Below are 22991 nucleotides of genomic sequence, written 5' to 3'. Positions count from 1 at the left end.
ATTCGGGAGTCGGTTACGCGTGAGGAAGGATTAGCACCCTCGCAACGCCCAAAATCGTTACCGTATTGATCGATTAATGTCCTAATGTTGAAAATTTGAAAAGATTTTAAAATACAATCTTTAAAACGTTTGGATAACTTGAATTGGATGTTGAGGTTCTCTCGCTTAGAAGGAATAAAACATTACGTCCCCTTAATAAACACTCGACACAAGATCATCTCAGGATTTCCAAAACACATGCACTTAAAACTTTTTTTTAAAGAGGATATTTGACCATTCGGCCCAAACGGTAAATCGAAACCCAGCACGATTAGGCACGATTTATCGAATTTCCAAATACGTAGCATTGCCTCATTTTAATTTGAGAAAACATGGACGAAACTTCAAAAGGATATTTTGTATTTTAGTCGAATGGAAAATTGAAGCCCAGCACGATTGGGCACGACTCCCCAAACTTCCAAGCACGAAATATTCCCTCGTTTTATTTTAAGAAAACGTGGATGAAAATTTCAAAAAAGGATTTTCCATATTTTAGTCGAATGAAAAAAACGAAACCCAGCACGATTGGGCACGATCTCTCAAACTCTCCAAATACGAAATATTACCTCATTTTATTTTTTTTAAAAAAACATGGATGAAATTTTCAAAGGATATTCCGTATTTTAGTCGAATGAAAAGAACGAAACCCAGCACGATTGGGCACGATCTCTCAAACTCCCCAAATACGAGATATTTCCTTATGTTGAGAGGGTTCTTTTGAAACACGAGTGGTTATAAAAGCAGTGGAGCTCATTTATACGATTTATTTAAAAATAGGAAAAAAAATGAAATAAACAATTTGAAACAAACAATAAATATCATAGCTCACCGTTCATCGACTGTAGTACAAAGGTACAAATATAAAAATTAAAATGCATAAAAACAACAATAGGCAAACAGGCAATATATAAATATTAATGCCTAAATATAAAATTTAATATAAATGAATTTCAAAACAAATATTATGATTTGAAATTTAACATAAATGCTGTACAAAATAATTTACAACTAAACTTAGCAAAAATGTGACATCAATTATGTACATAAAAATTGCAACGTCTGCTCAGGCCAAATTTTAAAACAAATAATATACATACCAGACAATATAAATAAACTATTTGTACCATTATATAAAAATATGCTAACGAATATATATGAAATACAATCTTTATAATATAAAAAAAATGCTTGTTAACAACTTATAATGCACATAAAGTAGAAAAAAAAAATGAATCATAGTGTTTTTTTTTAAGAAAAATATATATATATGTAGTAAAATAAGATTTTTAGAAGAAATAAATTGTATTTAAGAAAATTTAAAATAAAAAAATTACAAAATAAAACAATTTTTTTAGAACGTAAAATATTAAAATAGATAAAAAAATAAAAAAAAAGAGTAAAAGAATTTAAAAAACTAAGAAAGAACTCCATTGGAACAAAAACAAAATCTAGAGGATAGTTTTAAACAAATCAAATTATTAAAACAAAATCCAGGACTTGAACTAGATAAGCACTAACAAGCAGGAACTAAAAATGCAAATTCCCCAAGTCCCAAAATGCTGCATCTAAACGCGAACTAAACTGGAATGACACGCAAATTTTAGGGATAAATTTAAAGAATCCAAGAAAGCATAAGCAAGGCCCAATTGATCACTATTGCAAAGGGGTGGACTTAACACATAAATTACCCATTTTGGGTCAAACGTGTGAGCCCAGCACCAAATGGTGCTGTTTTAAATGTATTGTAAAAGCTAAAAAGAAAGAAACCCCTTCCCCAAAACAGCAGCCTTGCAGATTATCTTCAAGAAAATTCAAAACCCCCTTTTAGACTCACCCTCTGCTAGGGATTCGCCTCTGCTTTAAGATGCCGCGCACGAGGGTCATCGGCGCTTCTGCGCCTCCACCTCTGACGCCGAACCACGGGGTAAGGCCAGGTAAGCCTCTTTTTCCCCGATTTTGATGTAAAAATAGTTTGCAAGGAAAAGAAAGCAAGAAAAAGAAAAAAAAAAGAAATATGAAATGGAAAAGAATAAAGAACAACCTTCTAGGCCTTCAATCTGATTTTTTATTGATATCAATTACTCTTGCACGTTCTGCTATTGTGTATATCCAAAAATCGGGAAAACAAAGATGTTTTTCCATTTGATTCAATTTGGCTTTTATAGCCAATTTTCCAACTCTTTTGCTTGTTTGCAGGTACGTGCTAGGTGTGGACTCTGACGTGGAGGTGGAGTGGTGCACGATAGGAAAATTCGCGTGACATGCGGTGCCTGGGGACTGCCTCGGTTGCAAATGATGGCTCCTAGAGTTTTTTTTGGAATTTGTTTGTGTTTTTGGGCTGTTTGGGCCATGTTTGTAAATGGGTACTTAGGTTTAGGTCTGCTTAGCTTCTAGTGGTTTGGGCCGGGCAAATTTTGGGCCTTACAGCTGCCCCTCTTTGCTCATTGTCGTATAACGGCAACGGAGCAAAGACTTCAAAAGGGAACAAAATTGCCTGGACCTGTCGAGTCTTGGTGCCTTACACCAATTGGAGATTAGAACTCATAACACATTTAGAGAATTTTGTGTTTACGTTTTGAGGGTTCTTTGTTTTTGGGTTTTCAGGGTTTAGTTTTTTTTTATCTCTATCTTTTGTACTCTTCGTTATTTTTCCATTATAGTAAAATTATCTTTACCCGTGGTTTTTATCCACTTTGGAGGAGTTTTTCCATGTTAAATTTGTGTGTTCAATTTCTCAATTTATTCTGTTATTTTTACCTGTTCGTTGCTTAAATCGGGTCGATCCTAACAAGTTTGATAAGTGAAATAAGAGTTAAATGTTGATATAAGTGATAATAAGTAAAATTTTTTATTAAAATAATTTCAGACAACAACAGTAGTCCAACTTTGAAAATACACAAAAAAATGTATAAATCGATTTAGAAGTTTAATTAAATATAGAATTAAAGCTTATTGAGTCTAGTTTATCATAAAAAATAGTGTAAGTAAAGGAATAGTAAATCATGAGATATATTAATTTTTCTGAGATAAGGTCAGAATGATTTCATATTATCTTGTTTTGACTTTGAAAAATTATTTTAAATTGTAAAAAATGTTTATTAGATGAAATTTATATGTTTAAAATATTGATGAGTCTAATTTTAAGGGAAACAAACAAAAACATTATACTGTACTGAAAGATAATTAATTTTTAGTGAAGAAGGGTAAAAGTTGCCTAGCAACAGAACAGGGGAAAACTAAAACAATTTACTGTATTAATTTGAATAAGAGGAAATTTTAAATTTTTTATGATAGAAAGGTCATTGGGCTAGATTCAAAAACAACAAACATGTTTTAATTTGAAACACTATAGATGAAGATATAAATAATTTAGCGACTGTTACTCAAGTGGATAATTTTGCTAAATTTATGTGAATAGTAGATTTAAAATTAATGTTGCATATAGGCATACAATACAAAAGCCATAAATTCTCGTATAATTACACGTACATAAAAGATGAGAAATTGAGAGAAAGATGAAGAGGAAAAATAGTAGAAGAGTGTGATGCTAAGAAATTATTAAAAATGATAGAATTATTAATACATAAGAATAGTTTAAATGAATTGTTAAGACATTAAGTGAATAATTGTAATATGATGTATTAATGGATTTATTTGTAAAACTTTGATACTTGTATTAATCTCATAAATTTGATCTAGAATCATATGGTATAGAAATTGAAAATAGTTACATGTGAATGATATGTAGGGTGAAATTGGTAGAATTGTGGTATATAAATTTGATTGTAAGTGATAAGAAATAATAGAATGGAAATCAATTGAACACAGAATTGACGTCGCGAGGACAAGTTCACCATGTCGCAACAAGCGAAGACAGTGAGTGACGTCGCAACGAGGAATCCCCAATATTGCGACGGCGGCTCGGGGTTTTGTCAACTTTGTAATTTAGTCCCTATTCAATTACAAATTGTTACAAGAGATGTCGGAAGCTCAAATTAAATTTAGATAAGTTTTTAAATTAAGTTGTAAACATTAATTAATATTAATAGTGTAATTAAAATAACAAATGAATTGAATTTAATAATAGTTACTCCGCCAAGGAATGTAACACCTTAGGGAAATGGTAATTTTGACCATTTTACCTCACTCTAAAAAAATTACTATATTAATTCTAAAATCTAAATACGAACTCATGATATGAGAAATTCTTGAATTTCTAACTGTGAAAAATAAAATTAATTAAAATAAAGAACACACAAATTTTTACGTGGAAACCCTTTCGAAAAAAAAACCACGGGCAGAGGAGAAGAAAATTCACTATGTTGAATTCGAATGATTACAAGAGGAATAGACTATGTCTATTTATAGGCTTGTAAAGCCATATTCTAGTAAGACTGAAATACCTTATTCTAATCAATATCAAATAAATGGAATTTAATAAGGTTTAAAAAACCTTATTCTAAAATAAAATAAAAGAAGTGTAGTTCTATATGGATTCTTCTTTTATTTTATTACCACTATATTTTATTTAAATAAGGATTCGGGTCACTTAATTCTAACAATCTCTACCTTGACACAAATTCTCAATGAACCAGTTCTTCATCGCGAACTCTCAACAAACAAGTTCTCCACCTCTTCCATAAAACCCCTTAAGGGTTTAACTTCAACAATGAACACCAACCAAGTCTAAGCAATACTTAAACTTGTTTATAGGAAGTGACTTAGTCATCATATCTGCAGGATTTTCATGAGTACTAATTTTGCTCACAATAATATCATCACGAGTAATAATATCACGAACAAAATGATACCGTACATCAATGTGTTTTGTTCTCTCATGAAACATTTGATCTTTTGTAAGAAAGATGGTACTCTAACTGTCACAAAATACTATGCTGATTTGAAGGTCTTCATTGAGTTCACTAAAGAGTCCCTTCAACCAAATAGCTTCTTTACAAACCTCAGTAATCGCCATGTATTCAGCTTCTGTGGTAGACAAAGTGACTGCAGATTGCAAAGTGGCTTTCTAACTGATTGCACAACCTCCGATTAACCTGTGAGAGATCTTCTTCTATCAAGGTCTCCAGCAAAATCAGCATCAACATACCCAATGACTCAATCTCTAGTTCTTCCAAACTGTAAGCAAACATCAGTAGTACCTCGTAAGTATCTTAAAATCCACTAAACTACTTTCCAGTGTTTTTTATCAGGATTCGCCATGTATCTACTAAATGCACTGACTGCATATGATAAATTTGGATGTGAACAAACCATAGCATACATGAGAGATCCCACTGCACTAGAGTATGAAACATGTGACATGTACTCAATCTCATCATCTAATTGTGGAGACAAAACCGATGAAAGTATGACATAGGCTGCTAAAGGAGTACTAACAGACTTAGCACTCTACATATTGAACCTACAAAGAACTTTCTCAATGTACCCCTTTTGACTTAGGTACAATTTACTTGCTTTTCTATCTCTGAGAATTTCTATTCCAAGTATCTTCTTTGCTGGTCCTAAATCTTTTATCTCAAATTCTTTACTTAGTTGGGCTTTAACCTTTCTTATATCTCATTTATCTTTAGATGCTATTAACATGCCATCAACATAAAGAAGTAGATACACAAAAGAACCATTACTATTTTTCTTAAAGTAAACACAATTGTCAAAACTACTTCTTTTGAAATCATGAGAAGTCATAAAGGAATCAAACCTCTTATACCACTGTCTTGGTGACTGTTTCAAACCGTAAAAGGGACTTTTTCAGCAAGCAAACATAGTCCTCTTTTTCTGAGACTATAAAACCCTCTGGTTGTTACATGTAAACATCCTCCTCAAGTTCTTTATACAGAAATGCAATTTTTACATATAACTGCTCAAGCTTCAAATCATGCATGGCCACAATACCAAGCAAAGCTCGAATCGAACTATGCTTAACAACTAGGGAGAACACATCAGTGAAGTCCATTCCTGGAATTTGACTGTAACCCTTTGCAACAAGCCTTGCTTTATATTTGGGTTCTTCAACTCCTAGAGTCCCTTCTTTCTTTTTAAACACCCATTTACAACGAACAACCTTTTTACCTTTAGAAAGTTTCACAAGATCACATGTTTTGTTTTTATGGAGTGATTCCATCTCCCATTGCATAGCAAACATCCAATTTTCTGAATCTTCACAGCTAACTGCCTCAGAATAATTTGATGGCTCTTGATTCACATCTATATCTTCAGCCATATTTAAAGCATAAGCAACTAGATCAGCCTCGGCATACTTTTTTGAAAGTTTAATTTCTCTTCTAGTTCTGTTTTTGGCGATAGAGTATTGTGGTGAAGAAACAACTCTATTCTCAATTTTTGTACTGGCTTGAGGAGTTGACTCTGTATTAATCTGATGCTCCACCTGCTTTTGATTTTCTTTATTGGAAAAGTCTTTAAGAGATAAGTTAGGTAGCATAGCAGTTTCATCAAAAACAACATCTCTGCTAATCACAACTTTTCTATTTTCAGGACAGCATAACTTATACCCTTTTACACCAGCTTTATAACCAAGAAAAACGCATTTAATGGATCTTCGTTCCAATTTTCCATTATCAACATGAGCATACGCAAGACACCCAAAGATCTTTAAATCAGAATAATTAGCAAGATTACTAGACCATACCTCTTATGGAGTCTTTTTCTCAATGGCAACGGATGGAGATCGGTTGATCAAAAAACATGCAGTAGAGGCTGCTTCTGCCCAAAACGACTTCGGTAAGTTGGCATTTGAAAACATACATCGAACCTTCTACATGATTGTTCTGTTCATTTGTTCTGCGATGCCGTTTTGCTGTAGAGTATGACGAACTGTCAAGTGTTTCACGGTCCCTTCTGACTTACACAATCTATTAAACTCATCAAAACAAAACTCTAAGCCATTATCTGTGCGGAGGTATTTTATCTATTTTTCAATCATAATTTTCCAAGACTTAAATGTGGAAAACACATCGCTTTTCTGCTTCAAGAAGAACGCCCAAACTTTTCTGGAAAAATCATCAATAAAGGTTAACATATAATTAGCTTCACCTCTCGAAGACACTCTGGATGGCCCCCACAGATCAGAATGAATATACTCCAACGTTCCCTTTGTGTTATGGATTCCTCTGGTGAATCAAACTCTCTTTTGCTTCCCAAAAACATAATGTTCACAAAAATTCAGTTTACAAATTCCTTACCAATCAAAAAGTCCTCTTTTGCTCAATTCTGCCATGCTATTCTCACTCATATGCCCTAGACGCATATGTCAAAGTTTAGTAATATCATCATTTGACAAGGAAGAGGAAGCGACAGCTATATCACCAGTAACAGTAGAACCCTGCAAAACATATAACTTGACAATCTTTCTCTGCCCTTTCATCACAACAAGGGAACCTTTGGAAATCTTTAAAACCCCACTTTCGGCTGTGTATCTGTACCCTTTTGAATCAAGAGTACTAAACGAAATTAAATTCTTTTCAATTCTGGAACATGTCATACGTCACTAAGTGTTCTGACAACTCCATCAAACAACTTAACTTTAATCGTTCCAACACCTGCGATTTTACACGAAGCATTATTTCCCATCAAAACAACACCTTCAGACACTATTTCATAAGTTGTAAACCAATCCCGATTGGGACTCATGTGGAATGTGTAGCTTGAATCAAGTATCTATTCCTCGCTTACTTTAGAATCATTGATAGAATCGACTAGAAGTTCACCATCGCTGTAGTCTTCTACAACATCAGTTTCACCGAAATTTTCTGGTTGTTTTTCCTTTTGATTCGCAGCCTTCTTTTTAATCTTATTATGTAGCTTATAGCATTTAGATTTAATGTGCCCTTTCTTCTTGAAAAAGTTGCATATTTTACCTCTGTTTGAAGACTTTGATCTACCCTTAGATTTACCGCGAGGATTCCTTTCCTGTGTTCTTTCACGATCATCATCAGCATTTCGATCTTGTCTCCCACGAACAATGAGACCCTCTCCCTGAGAGTCGGGTTTAACCACAAGATGCTTCATATTATCATACGAGGTCAAAGAATCATAAACCTCATCAATTGTGAGAGACTCACGGCTATATAAAATCGTGTCTCTAAAGGTTGAATAAGACGGGGGCAACGAACAAAGTAGAACCAACTCTAGATCTTTCTTATCATACTGAACTTCCATGGCCTCCAAGTTTGAGAGAATTTCTTTAAACATTGTTAAGTGTTCGTGTACAGACGCACTTTCCTCCAAACGATGAGTATAAAGACGCTGTTTCATATGAAACTTGCTTGTTAAAGTTTTCGACATACATATTTGTTCTAGCCTCTTCCATAATACAGCGGCAGTCTTCTCTTTCATCACATCCTACAAATTTTCGTTGGACAAATGCAGATGTAATTGTGTTAACGCCTTTCGATCTTTACGCTTCTTCCCTTCATCTGTTAAGGTCGAAGGCATCTTGTCTATCCCTAGCAGAGCATCCTCCAGATCCATCTGCGCAAGAACTGTTTGCATCTTAATCTGTCATAATACAAATCTGATGTTGCGATCTAACAGCGAAATTTCATACTTCAAAGACCCCATTACCGTGATCGAAATGAACAACCCGAAAGCTATGATACCAACTTGTAAAAAATAAAATAAAATAAAATAAAGAACACACAATTTTTTACGAGGAAACCCTTTCAGGAAAAAAACATGGGCAGAGGAGAAGAAAACTCACTATGTCGAATTCGAATTATTACAAGAGGAATAGACTATGTCTATTTATAGGCTTGTAAAGCCATATTCTAGTAAGACTGAAATATCTTATTCTAATCAATATCAAATAGATAGAATTTGATAAGGTTTAAAAAACCTTATTCTAAAATAAAATAAAAGAAGTGTAATTCTATATGGATTCTTCTTTTATTTTATTTTACCACTATATTTTATTTAAATAAGGATTCGGGTCACTTAATTCTAACACTAACAAATTCAATAGGTCAAAATTTCTAACTCCACCATCATGAATGAAGTCCCTATAATCTAATAGTAGAGAAATTAGAAAAATTCAAGGTGTTACAAATATCCTATACAAATCCCTATATCCGATACCAAACGTGCTATATATTTCTATTGGCATGTCAATTACATCACGACTAACTACCACTAATATATTACAACTAAGGAAGAGCTGACGTCCTGACGACACACCATGTCCCAACGAGAACCGTCGTCTCGATGAGCCAAAGACGATGTCACGACGTGGCGACATGTTCCCCACTTGACCAGATTTCTTCTTCTAGTTAAAATTTGCTATCTTTTCTCGATTAAACTCTGATTACTTCAGGTATAATTTGGTACAATTAGAGCTCTAATATTAGCCTATTTAAAGAGGCCATTGTGTCATTGTTTTTTAAGATAATTAAAGATGTAGTACTACAGGGCTTTTCTTTTGGGGGTGACAAGATGTAGTCACCTATAAGTTTTGGAGAGAATTTCTTGATAGCTATGGAGAGAATTTCAGTCCCCAATTAAGAATTTGTTTTCAGGGTTTGGGTGTGTACATTTAGTACATTTAAGTTTATTTTCTCCATATTGTACTTTTATTTGTTTATTCATTCAGTGAAAAGTCGAAACATCCTTTCTCTGTGGTTTTTATCCTCTTTAGAGGAGTTTTCCACGTAAAATTTGTGTATTCGATCTTCTCCACTTTTCTTGTTCGTTGTTTATAAGGGTCGATCGCAAACAATCTCAATTAACATAACATACATTCATTCCATTTATGATATCATTGTCCACATCGATTCATAATATAGAGCAAACATACATATATGTACCATTCGTACTCAATTATCAATATCAGAGAGTAAATCTCAATAATTTATCTGTTATTTCACAATCCACTTTCTCTACTCAAGATTCAAGGTCACTCGTTTAATCACTACTTGGTTTAGCATTTTCATTAATATATACATTTTGAATTTCCATATCTATCTTTCACGTATCACAATCGATGTTTCTCTACTAACCAATTCATACCTCAAACCTCTTTATTAATAAACATTTAACCATTTATTATTCCAACTAAATTTAAATATTAGGTGTATTTCTACTTTCTTATTTAAATCTATCATTTAAACACAACACAATGAAATTCCATGGAGTATTTACACTTAAGTTTGACAAAAGATAACCTCTTCCTACTCAAATTTCAACTATTATTACAAGTCTTGTCTAATCGTATACATGTCATTAAATTATTTATATATCATTACATAAAATTAAAGATTAAGATCCACTTGATGGTTTAGAAATTAAACTCAATTATCTTTCTCTTATAAAAATTTCAAAATTTAATAGTAAAGCAATTTTTCGAAATAAAAAAAAGATTGTTGTTAGGTAGTTTCAAGTTACCTTTACTAAAATATTTTTATCTATCGATGCAAAATTCGAATACAATTTCCATTTGTTTCTTTAAAAACTAAATTCAATAAAATTTTCAACCATATAAGATTCTAACTCAAATTCTACAATTTTTGATAAATTTTTAAAGTTGTACCCTACTGTTATTGCAACTAGCTTATGTTACCATAATTAAACATGTTTAGACCAAATTCTTACTCTTATAGAAATTAATTACTAACATCATTATTCACTTGTTTAAAGTTCTAAATCAATTATCATTTGCTACAAATCCTTCATTCCCTTTTTATGGGATTTACTCTTAATTCTTAATAAGTAAAAATTCAAGACAATTTCTTACTTTTCTCCTCTTATTCAATTCAAACCACATCAATTATCTATCTAATCTCTCATTTATCAATTAATTTTGAAGTTCACCCATTTTCATTAAACCTTTGTAATTAAGATTTTCATAACTAAGCTAGTATAAGCTCAATAAAAATTTATATTTTTTCACATTTCAAGTTAGGTCCAATTCTCAACCAATTGTCATTTCATATACATATCATCACACTTAAGTACATTATAACAATTCATAGTATTTTCCATTGCTTGTCTACTAGTAATCTTTTTGCTCAAATTTCATTGCCTACTACTTGTTAATGATTTCATTTCTCAAAACCATCAACTCATTGGCCATGCACAAGTCCTATATCATTTTGTCACTTCTAAAACACTCAATAAAAGCATTCGACATTTTCAAAAAAACACAAACATAAATATTTTATGGAAAAATGGAATTCAAGAGAGCACATAATTTATGAAGCTCAAAATTATCACTACTTACTAATCTCCCCTTCTTGATTTTTCCAATTTTTTAAACCTCTTTCTTTTTCAAATATATACATAAACACAAATTTCATACTGAAATGATACATAAAATATAATATGAACCCAAATTTTCTTAATTTTTTTCATGCTTTCTTAACTTTCTTTGCATTTTCTTCCTCAAATCTTAGCTCTCTAAGGCTCAAACTAAGCTTATAAGGGTCTAGAAAGTGGAATTTCTCATGATTTTTTAAGGATTAAGCTAAGGCTTCAAGTGAGGGATTATCTGAAGAAGAAAATATATGAAATGACAGACTTTCTTTCCGAGGCTGCTTGCACCAGGAAAATGGGGGTTACTATTGATATTTAATCCATGGCAAAATTTGATTAAAAAAAGTACAGTAGAAAGATAGTTTTAGGGTGACGGGATACATCTCCATTTGATAATCACAAATTTTGAAATTACTGAGATTGCTCCGTAGGAGTTTGATTTTGAGACTGAATTTTGTGTCTTTTTTTCTTTGGGGATGAATCTAGCTCATACGGGTTGCATAGCAACCGGCACTGCATCATATCCAGCAAACGACATTGCAAATGCTTGCTTATCTCCATTACATGCTTTGTCATGCTTGTTACCCATAGTCGATCATCTATGTTTTTCTCCAATTTCGTTTGCAGCATAGCAGGTGTTTGTTCTTCTTGCTGCCCATGAAAAACCAAAACACATATAATCTATCCTTAGTCATCATCAGATCAAACCATGGATACAACATGACATGGATCATCAAATCAGAAGTTTTGACAGCTAACCACTCTTTTAATGTCACCTATGTTACCCGAACTATTTTTCCCTATATTACTTGTGTCCAACACACACTCGGACATGGATATGAGGGTACGATCTTCTAAGCATCTAGAAAAACTTGGAAAAAAATGAGCTTTGGATCCCATACACCCATATAAAGCAAGACTGGCAACTGTAGTGTGAATATCATCAAATCTACCACAAACCATGTTTTTCACTACTTTTAACAAGCAACACCACTTGTCACCTATGTTACCCAAACGTTTTTTTTTAAAACCTGTATTTGACACCTATGTGCGGCACATATTTGAAGATGGATATAAGGGAATGAAAAATGATCCCCCAAGTATCTTTATGTGCCAAAAAAAGAAAAAGAGAGAGAGAGAGAGAGAGAGAGAGACCTCTGAACCTGATATTAAATGGTCTAGCAAATTGTTTCCATGGAAATGAGTGGGAGGTGGCTTGCTGTGGGAAGCTGGAAAAGAAAGGAACGTAGCCATCCCCTTCCCTGGGTTGGAAGGCTGAGGATACTTTTGGAGCAAAGACACCTGGAATTGATGAGTAACTCTTTGATGGTTTAAGATGGGAAACAATGAAGACTGCTTAATCACAACCATATTAGTCACTGCACCTGTTTGACAATTGAAACAGACATATAACTAGTGCTAAAATGAAGTAGCAGGAAAATATGGTAGAAAGATATCACTTCTTCAAAAGGCAGAAGGTGAAAAAGAAATGAAATGTTTAACGTTTACCTTTTCTATTGTTGAATCTTCTAAGGACCACCCGGTTAATTGTATCCCATAGGCAGAATGTAAAATCCTCCGATGCAGATATCAGATGAAATCCGCTAAAAGTCAATGCAGTTATAGATTCACTGCAAATAAGATTCCATTATTTAAATCTCCTCATAGAATTTATATTTACATAGGCAAAAAGCAGTGAGTATTACTACAAGAACAACTCTAATGCCATATCGACAGAAGCCTTCAACAAAATTTAGTTATCCTGGAGAATTTAAGAAATTTCAAGCACCATACATTACACATTACTTGTGTACTTTTAGCACAAATGCTTGATCTTCCGTAGTAACGAAACAATCCTCAACTGCTCCAATGTCAAACACATTAACAAATATATTTCCATCTACACTACCAGAAAAAAGGAGCCGCTCTATCGGATGAAGAGCGATGGCTGTCACTGACATTGGATAAACTAATGTTTGTAAATGCCTTCCAGAAACTAGTTCCCAAACCTGCTAATACAGATTTTATCACCCTCTAATAAAAAAAGTTGCAATGCAGCAGAAAAAATAAATCAATTCTTGAATAGTAATGTCATGTTGACTGACCTTGCATGTTCCATCGAGAGAGCTTGATATGAAAATGGAACGTGCACCAGCGGACATAGTTACTAACCCAGTTATGGAAGATCTATGTTCTGATGAGTAATAGAGCAAAGAAGGTGAGCTTCCAGAATCTTCCACATCTACCAAACTTCAATCAAATTGGTTAGATTGAGGCATCAAATGTTAAAATTATTTATTGGAGCCATCAGCCAACTGGCAAAAAGCATAAAATTTTACCTAATCATAGACCAAACAGAGATGATTCCATCGGTACAACCAAAAATAAGAAGTGAATCATCATCAGAGAAGACCATACACTTCAGTGATTTATGATGAGCATGCCATGTTCTCAGCAATCTTCCACTGGTAACCTGATCAATTTCATCAAGTCATAAAAGTGCTGAGATAGTGCTTTCATTTGCCTTGACACTATAGCTTTTAGGTTTTAGCACTGAAATTAAAGAATTGATCAATACATACAAACAACCAACAGCATTTGCAGGTGGTCTAGATGATGACTATGTTTGTTCAAGGCACTATAGCTACTGAAATAAAAGTTCCATGAATTGTATTCTTCAGATGAAATGGAGGATTGGTTCTTCACCGATTCGCCCTTGTGGACAAAGAGGACAGATGAGAGTGGTTACTTACCTCCCAAAGATAAGCATTCCCGGAAGGAGCTCCACCCGCAATATATAAGCCACCTTTTGTGCAAGAAATGGGGCCCATTGCCTCCAATGTGTAGCTCCGCAATGGTGACTGAGGCTGGAGATAAGAGGGGATAAAAAGGATGTAAGAAGAAGTTTCTTATGGTATAACAGAGTTTGATTCTAGTACTAGTTCTTTTAGCATTTTTTTGAAGATATACAACAGCTTATGCATGGGACATTAAAGGGACATTCAGAAATGATACAGACTGAGCAGAACAAAGCCCTTTAGTCACTAATGGTTTAATAAATTAGCTGTCTAGCTATTTACCGGCAATCTACACCTACTCAGACTCAGGTACGTAGCCGACATGGACATATTCAATTTTTAATCTTTTTTCCGAGCACATGAATGGTCTCCCCATACTCATGGCTAAAAATGTGTCACATACAAGTATGGACAGGGAGATTTATACTTCAAGCGAAATGAAAAACCGGAGCAACATTGATCTACAGAATGTCAGTTGCTTTCATCAAATTTCCAACAAGGACTTATGTATGTATACATGAATTGCAATACTAGAAAAAATGTCAAATTCCATTTTATGTTTCTATTAGGAAAAGCAGGAAAGGGGGGTTCAATTCAAAGATCATGCAAAACAAAAGAAAGGTCAATTTAACTTGGGATTTGGGATTAAAAACAGGAAAATAGAGCAGTCACTGTGAGCCCTAGTGAAGTTTGCATGTCACGCGTACTCACACATAAAGGCATAAAGGAAGAATCAAAATCTATCAATTGTAGAAAACTAAATCCTCCATATCTCAAATAACCGTATGATGCCATTTCCAAAGACAAAGTTTGAGATCAGCTTATTACCTTGTTCAATGGCCAAATAAAGATAGACCCACCACCAAAAGAGCCATGCCTGTTGCTTTGAGAAGCTACAATGAACTGGTTTCTCAAACAAAACAGCCCATGAGGAGCGGCAGCACAGGTGGGGATATGAAGGAGTTGTTCCCCAGTTTCCAAGTCCCACACGGTTATCCCAATACCCGTACTCTTATCACTACAAACCACTAATGCCTCCTTATTCATCTTTTCGCCCATCTCCATTAATAATATAAAGGACTATCAACAGACATAAATGTATAAATACATGTATATATGGATATGTATAGAGGGAGAAATTGCAGAGGTTTGCGTTTAGAAAGGCAAGGGGTGGAAGATGCTTGGCTTTAACAAAAATGTGAAGAAGGGACAAAGTTAGTTTTGGGGGCAATATTTTGAATTTTGTTTTTTGGCACCTTCCTGTAAAGGAATTGGATTGATGCAGGTGTTGCCCATGCAATGTGTCAGGTGTTGGATTTACATTGATTGGATGTATAGTTTTGGGTGTTTTTGTCAGAATTTGAAAATCAAGTTAGGACAATGAGGAAGAGATGAATGTTCTAGAAGCACAAATTGCTCATTGTTTGGTTTCATTTTTGAATCGTCTGATGTCCCTTACTTATGTTGAATTTTTCTGGTCGGAAATATATCAATGTCATTAAAAGCTGACAAACAACAGTGGTTACAAAAGATAGGTCCGAACAAAAGACCAAAGGTTCAAAAGATAATAGCTATAAAACAGATCAAAAACATCGAGGAAGGCAAATCAAAGAGGTGGAATCCAGGGAGGAAGGTAACCCCATCGGATGAAACAACCATGAGAGTGCGTCATGCGTAAGTTTCGACTCCACAAGTGGTCGAGAAAACACCACGCAACAACATCCATTTGATGTACACCAGAGCCAAGACAAAAGAAACCAAAAACAATAAAGCATGGCTAAAACAGAGTCAAAGAGATCAGGAGGTGTCATTCTCTAGTTCTTGAACAAAAGAACAAGGAATCAGTTCCAGACCTGACGGTAGGAGTCCACCTCCTCGATACAAGGCCTAGAAGACACTATAGCAAGGGCCTCACACCATCCCATGGCTGTTGAAAATTCCTCGAGCTCCATGGTTGGTCGGATAAGATGCAGATGGTATGAGGACTCCTTGTAGCCAATCTAGAAATTTTTAGCAAGCACAACATTACTAATTTTTTCTTGTTTAACTTTAAATTTTAAAACAGTCAGTTTTCTTTAACTGGAGTATGCTTCTTTTTTCCTTAGTTTTCGCCATGGAAAGTATCCCTCCATTCCTTAATAAGTTTCAAAGAAACCCATATTCGGGTTCAGCTGTTTTGGACTTTCAATAGCGGCATCAAAGATGGTATCCAATCCAATCAGGCCAACGAAGCCATAAATTTCAAGATCCACATTAAGACTTCCACATTAGTAGTTTTAAACTTATATTTCTCAAGGATGGGCTCCAAGACCCATACTTGGCCTTTTGTGGCCATGTGAGAAATCTAGGCCCAATGAAGTTCGTATGCGTATGAAGTCAGGGTCACCTATGCCACCCCTCGTCCGTCCTGACATCCAAGGTAGATGGAGATGCTATCAAAATATACAGGAACAAGAAATTTTGGAATTATTTAAAAATTCAAACTTTAAAACATTTTTATAAAATAACCAAATCAAGTCTAGGGCAATTAAAAGACTTTAGAAATAATTTAAAATATTTAAAAGTGGTTCAAGCATGATTGAAGGTGTTTAGGACTCAAATCAGATCTTGAAAAGTCAAAACAACTCAAAACAGTGTAGTGGTCCGGGTAAAGCACTAGGGTATTGGTACAGTTAAGGAGTTGTATCAATGGAACTACTTGACACTGTAACATTTTGTTGACTATCTAACTTGTTGCGATATCATAGGGTCAAGTATCACTACTAAGGGCCCCTGGAGCAAAAATTAAACTTCTAACTCACTTGTTTTGATACATGGAAGCTTGGTATCAGAACATCGACACAAGGAACTCAAAAATCAAGCTTAAAACACTACAAACACCTTCTAATACACCTCCAAACTTGGAATACATAGATCATGCTTAAAAATTATTCAAACACATGCAAAAATCATCCTCAAAACATGTTGAAACACAGTAAATTTAAAGTGCGGTTTTACTGCAAGTGCACATGTCAGTTATAATATTTAGGCCACGTTTGATTCAGTGTAATGGAATAGGGCTGTAATGGAATAGAGTTGTAATAAAATAGAATTGTAATAGCAATTCAATTGTTTGGTTGAATGGAATGGAATAGAACTGTAATAGTATTCTTATGTTTGGTTGAATGGAATAGAATTGTAATAACATAAGAAAAGAAGCTGACATCACCAGAATGCCCTTAGCAGAAATTTTGTTAAAAGGATGATTATTGTTATTAAATTTTAATAGGATTATTATTAAATATAATTTAATAAAAACATTAATACATAATTTAATTCTATTTTAATAAATTTATTATTAAATATAATTTAACAATAATAATATATAATTTAATAATATTCTTAATATAACAATTATTAAAATATGAATTAATAAAAATAATATATAATATTACAAAAAAATAATATACAACCTATTTTATTGTTTTTAAAATATAATGCATATTTAATGTGTTAGAATATTATTAGCAAAACAAATAATTTAGCATATATATCATAATCTCTATGCTACTTAAAGAATAATTTAAAAGAGTAATTTAAAGAATATCTTGTCTCAAATATTTTTACTCATAGACAGATATTGAAATACAACAAAAGAAATAACAAAATTGTTATGTTGTGTGTATATATATATATAACATATTTTCATTAATTTATTTATGCTGCTAGACGTGTATAATATAATAATTTCATGTAAAAGTGAAAATGAATAATATAGATTTAATATTCGTAACCACAAAATCTCATGCAACTTCATTTTTACATGTGCCAAACTTCACAAAGAACATTGATTGAAAGTATCTATTCACAAAGAATAGCATTAAGGTTCCTTTAAAATACTGATCGGGAGTATTTTATAGAATCAAATATGATAATACAAGGTTATTTTAATATAATATATATTAATGGAAAATTATTGAACATATAAAGCTTCCCTGCATCAATGACTGAATGTATTTTAGAAGCTGGAAAATATAAAGCAAGAATACCAATAGAATGAATATACTTGAATAACATGCAACCATTGGCTCCTCTTCTTGAAAATTTGTAAAGCTTTTGCAGTTGCAATCAATAGAAACTCGGTCTCCCAAGCTATCCATTTGTTAAATCCAATAAATTAGTTACAGCAATAGGAAAAGGACCAACAATGGATACTGCATACACTTCCCTGTAAAAGAAAATAGTAATAATAACAATTCAAGGTCAGGGTCAATACATGCCAACAGAATAACATACAATAGTGAATGAAGGCAGAAAAGTAGTCACTTGAATATCTTTCAAGTAGTCTCTAAAATGAGATAAGATACAAATCAGAAAAAAAAAAAGAACACATAGAATGAGAAACCAAAAAGCGTTTGAATTCAATCATGGTAGAACAGTATTCACCTTGGCATCTTTCCTCCAATCCGTAATGTAAGATATAACATAAATGTGAATGAAACATAGAATGTTGAATCAATAGTGAAATACATTTGCATTGTTCATTAGATAAACGAAGGCATTAGAATTCAATCATGGCAGAACGGTATTCATTTCGGCATCTTCCCCCCAAATTGTAACATAAGATATAGATACAAGTTGGAATGAAATATAGAACAAGAATCAATAGCAAAAGGCATTTGCATTGCTCATTAGATGGCGTTTGTGAAGCAAAGACATATCCCTTTCACTAATAAGCATATTAAGCAAAAACAGAATGCATAACATATATGATACATACAATTCAATAACGACTCTATAGTCTCCTTGAGTCGAACATTTTACACCAGACCAAGGCGGTAAATCACCATCACCACAAGGATCTCCCCGATCCATGCATATACAACTCTTCATCCAAGTGATGCATTTATCTCATTTAAGGCTTTTACTGCAATAAAACTAACCAAATATCAATCCATTGCATCAAAACATATTTATGCTCTATTTTAATTTTCTTAATGATGATAGCTTCAATTCTTACAAAATCTGCAGTAACAATAAACATCACATATCTCTAAAAACCAACTTTAAAATTCTAATTGATCAATTCAAGCTGCTCCACAAGAATTCAAGCTAAATGAGTAGTGTGTTAAAAGTTGGCTAAAAAAGATGAAAACATAAGTGAAGACCCAAGCAGAGCACAAAATCAGAGCACAAGAATTAATCTTAGTTAAAGAACCAAAGATACAAACACTACTGGTAATTCGTTCAACCAAAAGCTAAGTTATAAAATGACAATAAAGTAAATGTGCAAATTGTACAAGTTCCAAAACTGTAGAAATGCTTTGATGAGATAGTTTTATTATGATCCACAAAAGAGAAGCACTTACCATTTAATCTTGAAATGTTCTAATCACAGACTGCTATTTTATCAATGATTCTCATCTGATTTCATTTTATAGGTATAACATACTATGGGTATAATGTGTATACACACAAAACCAAATATTAATTTTGGATAAAGCTCTTTAAAACTATTTTTTTTGTGGGAAAAAAACTTTAGTTTCATTAAAGGTGTTAATTTAAGGTAAATAATACATAAAGGACATTCCATATGAATGCACACAAAAAAATGAGAAAGATCTTCAAATTTGGAAGAGAACAACATGGTCAATAATAGCAAATGAGCAAAATAACAATTGAGTGAAAAAAAAAACTATTCTTTTGATTGCATATATTTTCCTATCAAACTGAAAAAATAACATCAATGAATTGTAAGATATAAAAAGGGAAGCTGTTTGGGATTTACATTCTGTAAATCTATCTGCATATCTGCTCATATAATTCACAACTGATACAAGACTTGAGTTTAAAAATTCAATTGAGAGAACTTTACTCATTCAAATTGCACCTCTACATGCATGTATTTCCTCAGGAGTTGAATAATAGATGAGGTGAATTTGGCCAATACCTGGCATTCCTTGTGTGGCTTAGCTTTTGAAATAACCCTAAAAATAATAATTTTCTTAATATTTGGGCATCGTTTTAGTAGCTCCTCAACCCTCATCCCTTTTTCTTCTCTTGAAAAATACGAAACGGTTTACATATACAACCAAATATCCGGTAGGGGAAAACATATGCAGAATCGATTAGCTTCAGGTACTGTACCTAAAAGAGAATCAAATTGGATGAACTGATTCAATTTGTCTATGATTTTATCAGAATCTTTGAGAGGAGAAGTTGACTCAAAGAATGAATCGATCTCATCGTAAATAATTGCAAAATCCATTTCAATTCCCTTTGGACAAATCACCAGAAACCAAAAAAAAATCAATCAAAATGCAAAACAAACCCTAGTTGAATTGAACTTATAACAAAATCCAATTGATTTGGCCTTCAAGTTGATTTGCTTCCTTTTAGATTAATTTGAGCTTGAGATTGTCGAATGACCAAAAAAAAAGTTGAAACTGTTGAGAAATTTCAGTCTAAGAAAGGGTATTTTTGAAGGGGAAAAGAAGGGTCATTCGATGGAGAGGTTGGAATAGCCATTCGGCACCTCCTCCCCTGAATGGCTATTCGGTGATTTTTAGAATGAATCTGGAATCCCCATTCGATTTTTTAAGCATTCAACCAACCAAAGGAATGTTTTCCTGTGGAATTTTAAACCGTGTCGTAATGGAATAGCCATTCCATTGAACCAAACATAGTGTTATAGTGTTACAATAGAATACCAAAGTATTTCAAGGATCGAACTCGAAGGACTCGGTGATTTAATAATTTCTATTCAAAAATACATGTAAGAAAGGAGTCTAATTAGCTACTCAATAATTGCTATAGTACGGCAAAGTATAACCACAGATTTTTAACACTAACTTCTAAATTAACTATCCTAAGGACTAAATGGTGAAGATTGTAAAAGTACTAAAAATTCACAAATAACTAACAATTCGGTGTTGGTTACCTTTGATGTGGTTCATTAATATTTCAACTAAGGTCCTAAACTGCTTGAACTCCCAAAATGGCTCCATTTAATTAACCTCTCGATCTCAATTTTATCAAGTTAGAGAAATTAATCCAGATTACCTCTCGATCTCACTGGTTAACTTAGGACTAATGAATTAGTGCCCAATAAGATCTCTTCTCAGTCTCACTTGCCTAGATGTTCCATTAAGTTCATCAATCCTAAGTTTTTAGGTTCATTCAATTAATCCAATTTATTGCAATTTAGTCTCTTTGCTAAAAATCAACTTACTCACATCTCTATTAACCAACCCCTTCAAAGTTTAGTTATCCATGTTAAAAACTAAGTAAACAAACATAAAAATCAAAACTTTAATAGTCAAAAACATAAACCCTAAAGAAAACATAAAAGTTAAGATGTTTACTCTTTAAAACTTACAAAAAATATATATGGAAGCATCTAACAGTGAAATCTAAAGCTAGGAATATAAAAGGAACAACCTTTAACTGATTAAACATAAAAGAAATTGAAATGCATCAAACTTAAAGCTGAAAATGTCATTATAAGAAAAAGGGAAAAAGATTAAAGTTGTAAATAAACCTAATTACAATAATAATTAACCTAACTAATAACCATTAACACTAAGAAGAGCAAGAAAATGTGTAGGAAAAGTAAACCCTAAGCTAGGGAAAAGAAAACTACTCTAAACCTAAACTAAAAGATGAAAGAAAACCTAAACTAAATAGCTTTCTAAACCTAAACTACAACCTCATCTTTTTCTCTCAACCAAGAGTGGCTTTTAATATCTGATTTCTAACCTAAAAAAGTTGCCTAAAGTGCCCTTAAACACTGGCTTTTGATTAGTGTTTTGGGTGGACAAACTCTGCCCTTTATGTCATTCTTTGGTCCCCACACGGTAGGGGTATCGCGATATCCTAATCAGTCCACTCAAGGGTTGTTGTCATAAGGTAAGTATCACGATACCCTAAGGGGATACCGCGGTACCCTTGTAGCTTGGTCCCAAATCTTCTCAATTTTGAGTTTGTCGATGGTATTGTAATATCCTAGCTCCGATATCGTGACACCATTGCTTGTGGCTTGAATTCCACTCTATTTGGGTCGCTTACACGTCCCTATAACACTCAAACAAACGTTAAGGTCCCCAATGGCACAATTAGCCATTTTGGATCATAAAATAGCACAAAATGGCATAAAATGCATTAAGCCTTTATTAAAACAAAAAAAAAACAAAAAAATTAAGCAAAAACTACGACAAAGACCTTGAAAACAAGCTCGTTAAGTCCAATGGAAGCTTAATTTGACATGTCAAGTTGTGGCAGATCATCCACCATACATCACTGGTTCGCAACAGAATGTGCAAGTGTATACAATCATTATCAAGTAAAAAGTAAAAGAGTTATCGTCTCTACATGGATTGTATCTGTTAATCAAATAATTGTAAAATTATTAACTTACAAGTTGGTAAAGAAAACACAATAATTCGGGGTGATAGATGTTAAAATTAATTAATTAACTAGATGCAAATTAATCCTAAATGCAAATAAGATGAAATAAAATGTAAAGTGATGGCTTAGCAGCAATTTCACCAGTTTAAAAATAATAACATGAATAAGCTAGAATAATTACAACACTTGACTCAATTTATTCTTATCATGTTTCACAATGTTCCGGGAAAAAAATCCATGGCAACTCGATCATTCATTAACTTGGAATCTAATATAAGTTCTTTCGAAGTCTTATACTTAGGAAAACATGTATATTTCTATGTTTATATTTAACTAAGGTTCCTTATAATTTTTGTGAAGTAACATAGACAAATCAGGTTTGAAACAATTTAATCACACAAACTTAAAGTTATGCAAGGTAATAAAGCTCTCTCGAGTTATTACAAATCTTTAATTTAATCGGATCATATCTAAATTAATCAAGCACCT

The 22991-nt window shown here is 33.0% G+C and overlaps 1 protein-coding gene and 1 long non-coding RNA gene across 6 annotated transcripts; both read right to left on the bottom strand.

The window, feature by feature from the left end:
• Positions 1 to 11604: 11604 nt before the first annotated feature.
• Positions 11605 to 16220, bottom strand: LOC107941239 (protein ROOT INITIATION DEFECTIVE 3). Of its 3 annotated transcripts, none has more exons than XM_016874791.2 (8): positions 14946 to 16220; positions 14073 to 14186; positions 13659 to 13792; positions 13425 to 13569; positions 13126 to 13328; positions 12829 to 12950; positions 12475 to 12704; positions 11605 to 11970 (listed from the first exon to the last, which is right to left on the bottom strand). In XM_016874791.2, the coding sequence occupies exons 1-8, from the start codon at positions 15180 to 15182 to the stop codon at positions 11731 to 11733; spliced, it is 1425 nt and encodes a 474-aa protein (XP_016730280.2). In that variant the 5' UTR covers positions 15183 to 16220; the 3' UTR covers positions 11605 to 11730. The 3 variants fall into 3 exon arrangements, with proteins under 3 accessions (XP_016730280.2, XP_016730281.2, XP_016730282.2); XM_016874792.2 differs by having other exon boundaries at positions 12483 to 12704; positions 14946 to 16212; XM_016874793.2 differs by having other exon boundaries at positions 13279 to 13328; positions 14946 to 16212.
• A 1818-nt stretch (positions 16221 to 18038) lies between these two features.
• Positions 18039 to 20850, bottom strand: LOC107886232 (uncharacterized). 3 transcript variants are annotated; one of them, XR_005922664.1, is made up of 3 exons: positions 19972 to 20760; positions 18877 to 19023; positions 18039 to 18324 (listed from the first exon to the last, which is right to left on the bottom strand). It is a non-coding gene; the product is annotated as an uncharacterized lncRNA (long non-coding RNA). The 3 variants fall into 3 exon arrangements; XR_001680669.2 differs by having other exon boundaries at positions 20047 to 20753; XR_005922663.1 differs by having other exon boundaries at positions 18877 to 20850.
• Between the last annotated feature and the right edge of the window lie 2141 nt (positions 20851 to 22991).

Source organism: Gossypium hirsutum, chromosome A03 (assembly GCF_007990345.1).
Source record: "Gossypium hirsutum isolate 1008001.06 chromosome A03, Gossypium_hirsutum_v2.1, whole genome shotgun sequence".
Lineage (NCBI taxonomy): Eukaryota > Viridiplantae > Streptophyta > Magnoliopsida > Malvales > Malvaceae > Gossypium > Gossypium hirsutum.
This window is presented reverse-complemented; position numbering and strand designations above follow the sequence as displayed.

Coding starts and splice junctions, on each gene's coding strand:
- LOC107941239 (XM_016874791.2), bottom strand. CDS start 15,182: ATGGAGATGGGCGAAAAGATGAATAAGGAGGCATTAGTGGTTTGTAGT. Junction 14,187..14,945: donor TTATTTGGCCATTGAACAAG/GTAATAAGCTGA, acceptor TCTTATCTCCAG/CCTCAGTCACCATTGCGGAG. Junction 12,951..13,125: donor TTTGTGCTAAAAGTACACAA/GTAATGTGTAAT, acceptor TCTTATTTGCAG/TGAATCTATAACTGCATTGA.